Here is a 5,730-nt window from a genome sequence, read left to right as displayed (position 1 = left end):
GCCTCCTAATAGGAGGAATGCAACTGAGTACAAAATGACTTGCAAGCTTTTTGAATGCAATTACTACATTTCTGAAGGTTGTACATTTTAATCATAATGTTTCTTGTTTCAGGATCCTACACTGACAAGACTCTGCTCAGGGTGATCCAAGATACCTGGACTTACTTCCATTATCAGAGACTCAACCTTGCTTGGTTGTAATTTTTTTGGGAGGGGGTGGGGGGGGGAGGGTGGGAGGGTGGGGGGGGGAGGGGATGTTTGGTGTTCACTCGGGGAGATTCAACTGAGCAGCTTCCCTTCCACGGACAAGAATGACTGGCGTCTGCGACAACCGTTACAGTGTAGTGTCCTCTGAGGAAGACGGGCTGAGGTTGGCAACCATGCCAGGCATCAATGGCTATGGCAACGGCAAAATCCACACCCGGAGGAAGTGCCGCAGCCGCTTTGTGAAGAAGAATGGCCAGTGCAACGTGCAGTTCGCCAATATGAGTGACAAGCCACAGCGGTACATTGCCGACATCTTCACCACCTGCGTGGACGTGCGCTGGCGGTACATGCTCCTGATCTTCTCGCTGGCCTTTCTCGTCTCCTGGCTGGTCTTTGGCCTGGCTTTCTGGCTGGTTGCGTTGATCCACGGCGACCTGGAGAAGCCCATCGGGGTCGAGGACTTTGTGCCCTGTGTGTCGCAGGTGAATGGGTTTATTGCTGCCTTCCTCTTTTCTATCGAGACCCAGACTACCATTGGGTATGGGTTCCGCTGCGTCACCGAGGAGTGCCCGCTGGCCATCTTCCTGGTGGTCTTCCAGTCCATCTTGGGTTGCATTATTGACTCGTTCATGATTGGGGCCATCATGGCAAAAATGGCACGGCCCAAGAAACGTGCCCAGACCTTGCTTTTCAGTCACAATGCTGTAATAGCCATGAGAGATGGCAAACTCTCCCTTATGTGGCGCGTGGGAAACTTACGGAAGAGTCATATTGTGGAAGCCCATGTCCGGGCCCAATTAATTAAGCCTCGGATCACTGAAGAAGGAGAATACATTCCCCTTGACCAGATTGATATCGATGTGGGTTTTGATAAAGGATATGACCGCATATTCCTGGTTTCCCCCATTACAATTTTGCATGAGATTGATGAGGGAAGTCCACTGTATGGCATCAGCAAGCAGGACCTGGAGGTGGCTGACTTTGAGATTGTGGTCATCCTCGAGGGCATGGTGGAAGCTACGGCAATGACCACCCAGGCCCGCAGCTCATACCTGGCTAGCGAGATTCTCTGGGGCCAGCGCTTCGAGCCAGTTCTCTTTGAGGAAAAGGACCAGTACAAAGTCGACTACTCGCATTTTCACAAGACCTACGAGGTGCCCACAACTCCCCGTTGCAGTGCCAAGGACCTGTTGGAGAGCAAGTTCCTGGTCCCCAGCACCAACTCCTTCTGCTATGAGAATGAGCTGGCTTTCATGAGCCGGGATGAGGACGACGAGAGCGATGAAAATGACAGCAGTGTGTTGGATAATCCCAGCCCCAACAGCAGCCGACATGAATTTGACCGGTTGCAGGCAACGTTAGCTTTGGATCAAAGGTCTTACAGAAGGGAGTCCGAGATATGACCTTTGACAGATAGAGTGACCCTTTTTCTCAAAATAAGCAATGGGATTCTGATCATCACCAGGTGCCATAAAAGAAGCTACAGGATAGAAAATATATGATTGTAATGGTGGAGGGAATTCTCAAATATGAATCTGAATGATCAATGAAAAGCAACGGATGAGTTATCATTCAGTGTAAGTAAGGATAGAATTATTATCGTCATGCTTTTAGGAGATAATGTAACATTAACAATTACCTTTCCAAAGGATTTAGACATTAATGTAAGAAGTAACTGGTTACAGCAAGGCATTGGATGTGAAGTACTTTAGAATGTGTGCAACAGTAAGCTATAAGGAGAATTGATCTAGAATAAAAAACCCTGATGTTTAGACTTGCAAATAGGCCTTTCAACCTGTCAGACCAGACTTAATGCTCCTTTGGGTTTTCTTCACCATTTGACATTTTACTTGAAAGGAAGTATCTTTGTGTCAGCTGGCAGATGAACAACGAGCAGAGATGGAATTACCAAGCAGCAATGCACATCAAGTCAGCCACGGAGTGTGTCGGGCTCCAAGTTGCCCCACGCAATTACCTGTGCACTTAACTAGTGTGAAGAGCTAGACATAGGACGAGGTGAGAATTGCACGAAGCTCCTGAGGCGTACAAAACAAGGTATCATCGCGCGTGAATTGTCACATCGATGTCGCTCAAGCAGAATACATTTTTGTAAAATTAAAGATCTTTATCTTTACATACAAATTACTTCATAAGATAATATCATTGTACAGACTTATCTAGACTGAGTTCTATTATATATAATGTATAGGCCTAGCTAAGGAGAAAGCTGATCCCATCTATTTTATTTATATATATGTTACACACACACTTACAAATACACACTCACTCATGCACAGACACACATGCACACATATACTCACAAATAGACACTGACATACAGACAGACAGACACACACACACACACACACACACACACACACAGATACAGTTACAAATGAACACTAATCTATATACAGACACACACACCCACACACCACACCCACACATGCTCACGCACCCACCCACACACGCTATTGTTGGGAAGGAGAGTGTAACTGACTGCATAGACCTAGCCAGAGTGAGTGCTATGGTTAATTACTATCAGGTAGTTAATTAAAGGGAGGGAATATCTGAAGGGAGAGTGTTTCTCCACAAGAAAGAAATTGATGGCTTAAAGCTCAAAGGATCTGTTCCAAGTCTGCATAGATGGTAAATGGGAGCCTTGGTTTTAGAATTGGCCATATAGTGTCATAGCCTTACGTCATGCCTACTGGCAGAACTCCATGCTGGGAATTAAATCCAACTGAAGAACTCCTCTAATGCCCTTACTGGAATTTTGATTGATTATTTTTTTTACAAAAATGCCAAATTGCATAGAGATGCTCCAGTGTTCCTCTTTGCCAGGCAGGACCAGGATCGTCAACAGTGAGGAGGGGGGGGGGAACAAACACCCCAGGGCAACCTCAAAGAGGCAAGAGACAGACCTGAGATCTAGTCTATAGCCAAGGGGCTTCATTAGATCAAGGTACAAATTCCCCCTGCCAGTTTTGGGGTCCAGCAAAATGGATGAACATTCAACTACCATAGAAATTTCCCCCCAAAAATTATTCCCTCAAATTAAGCTTCACCGTCACCGATCGTCCATCTCCAGTTATGCTTCAGAAACTGGCGCAGGCCTTCTCCAGCTGGTGCCACCATCCTAGAAGGTGCTCCCCACAGCGGCACCATCTCCAGAGAGGCTTCAGAAGGCGCGGGCCCGTTTGTAATGAGTATCATCTGAAGTTCAGGTGGGTGGTGGGCAGATGGGAACCGTACTTTACCTTCAAGGTACTCTTTCCTGCCTGGGCTTTCCAACTTCTTCAAGCTTTTGTTGATTAGCGGCACTCTTTAGCATTTGGCCATGCCTTCCGGGAAGGCACTGTCGTTGACACCTGTTGTGTGAAATCCTTGTACTTACTATAGGGGTGTGATACCACGGGATTGTTTGTGGCTTGTCTCACACTAGGTAACCATGGTGACAGCATCATCAGCTTCTCTGCTGCAGCCTTGCACTTGTGAGACAGTATTAATTGCTTTGACCATCAATTATGACAAACAACCTTTTTGTTTTGGATGTAGCTAATAAGCTTAAACACCCCCCCCTCCCATGTTCCCATTATTTTAGTTTCTTTCCTCTTTAATTTTTGCGAAACGTCTCAGCATAGAAGCTTGTGATTAAAAATGGTATTTCTCTTAAAGGGATAAGGTGAACTTTGACCTCTGTGGAAGTCTTCCTCTTCACCCAGATTGTAAATGTAAAGAATGACTCTGGGTTCTGTTTTATTTTATTGGATGATCAAAGAATTTACTAAATTAAAAAGAATTCTAATACTATTTGGAGTTTGTCTTTTTTCCCCACACATTTCGCACGAGATTTTAAACATGAAATTCATGAAACTGGGAATTGCTTTATTAACTCTGGGTGAATAACTTTCAGTTCTCAGCAGACAATAATATACATATGTATATTAATCAGGACCAGGTTAGAAGAAATTCGGTCATGTGAAAAATACACAATTTTGTTAACTTTTTCTGGTCATAAAAGCACACAAAGAGACACCGCTGACCTCAGCCAATGTCCCCAACAATAAGAGAAAGAGATGCAAAGGAGAGTCCTTTCAGAGACCTTTCATGGGCAGAAGCACTTGGACCTTGCTGTGGCTAGCAATTTTGAGAAATAGGTGGACTGAGAGAGGAGGGAGGGAGAGAGGGGGAGAGCCAACTTGCACAGACAATCAACCAAAACTTTCATACATCCCATTTAATTCTCCTCAGGGTCCCTCTCCACAGCTTCTACCATTCACTAACAAATTAGGCACAATACCAGTGACCACTTAACCTACCGATCACAGGGAGAATATGGAAACTCCACACTGATGGCCAGTGTTCCAATAGATTGGACTGTTACTGGCGGTGACTAACCCCAAGCAGAAGTTTCCACCTTTTGCCTGACCATTTCCTTTGCCTCATGATGCTGATGTAAAACACCGAACAATAAATTCTGATTCTGATTCAAAACCTAAAACTTCTCTTCCCTTTAATCTCAGCCAGTTTAACCTTCCAGCTCTCTGTCTCTCGCCACTGCACCATGCTCACCCCACCTCTCTGAAACCTGTTCACTACAGATGTTCCATGCACTGTGAACTCTACACCTGAGCCCAGGGTTCCCAGATGTGCACCAGGTATCACAGGTAGCGCCAACTTAGAATTTATTGTCAAGAAGTCATGAAACTCGTTGTTTTGCAGCAGTGCAAACATTTATATAAACCAGTGGTTTTCAACCTTTTTCTTTCCACTCACATACCACCTTAAGCAATCCCTAGGCCATCAGTGCTCTGTGATTAATAAGGGATTGCTTAAGATGGTATTTGGGTGGGAAGGGAAGCTTGGGAATCACTGCTCTAGACCCAATTGTTAATGAAAAATGGTCATTAGCCCATTTCCTTTGAAGTTATGAAACTGTGCACATAACAAGTCAATTAGGGACAATTAAAACAGTGGTTTTCAAACTTTTTCTTTCCACTCATATACCACCTTAAGCAATCCCTTACTAATCACAGAGAACTGATGGCATAGGGATTACTTAAGGTGGTATATGAGTGGAAAGAAAAAGTTTGAAAACCACTGATCTAGATGGTATTAATATGACCATTTCTTTTAATAAAAATGTACACATTGGAAGAAAAATATAACAGCTGACTCTTATCGTCTGCTGGGTCCAGGCTGATATCACTACCTTCTGAGTGATTTTCTCTTTTCTGATGTCATTGGGAAGCCCAGTGTCCAATCAAGGCTCAATCCTCTGAGGAGACAAAGATCCAGCATTGTTAATCTGATATTTCAAATTTATCAACTTTAGTGCAGCAAAATTGTCCAGAGCTGTCACCGAACAGAGGTTGACAGAAATTAAAAGCATCATTTAAAGGTAAGGGAATATCTTAAAGGAAGAGGGAGTGAGATCGAGCAGAGTCTTGGGAGTCATAGAGTAATGGAAACAGCCCCTTGAGCCCAACTTCCCCATGCTGTCCCACCCACACGAGTCCC

General features: G+C 44.5%; 1 protein-coding gene across 1 annotated transcript; it reads left to right on the top strand.

Annotated features, from left to right (window-relative positions):
* The first annotated feature begins 274 nt into the window (after positions 1 to 274).
* LOC138758881 (ATP-sensitive inward rectifier potassium channel 12) lies at positions 275 to 3,976 on the top strand. The gene has a single exon (XM_069928405.1). The coding sequence runs from the start codon at positions 312 to 314 to the stop codon at positions 1,608 to 1,610; it is 1,299 nt and encodes a 432-aa protein (XP_069784506.1). The 5' UTR covers positions 275 to 311; the 3' UTR covers positions 1,611 to 3,976.
* Positions 3,977 to 5,730: the final 1,754 nt, after the last annotated feature.

The sequence above is a fragment of the Narcine bancroftii genome, chromosome 3 (genome assembly GCF_036971445.1).
Source record: "Narcine bancroftii isolate sNarBan1 chromosome 3, sNarBan1.hap1, whole genome shotgun sequence".
NCBI lineage: Eukaryota > Metazoa > Chordata > Chondrichthyes > Torpediniformes > Narcinidae > Narcine > Narcine bancroftii.
Note: the sequence above shows the minus strand (reverse complement) of the source record. Positions and strands in the feature narration are given on the sequence as shown.

What these genes read in the sequence shown, in the direction of transcription:
- LOC138758881 (XM_069928405.1), top strand. Translation starts at nt 312, where the DNA reads ATGACTGGCGTCTGCGACAACCGTTACAGTGTAGTGTCCTCTGAGGAA.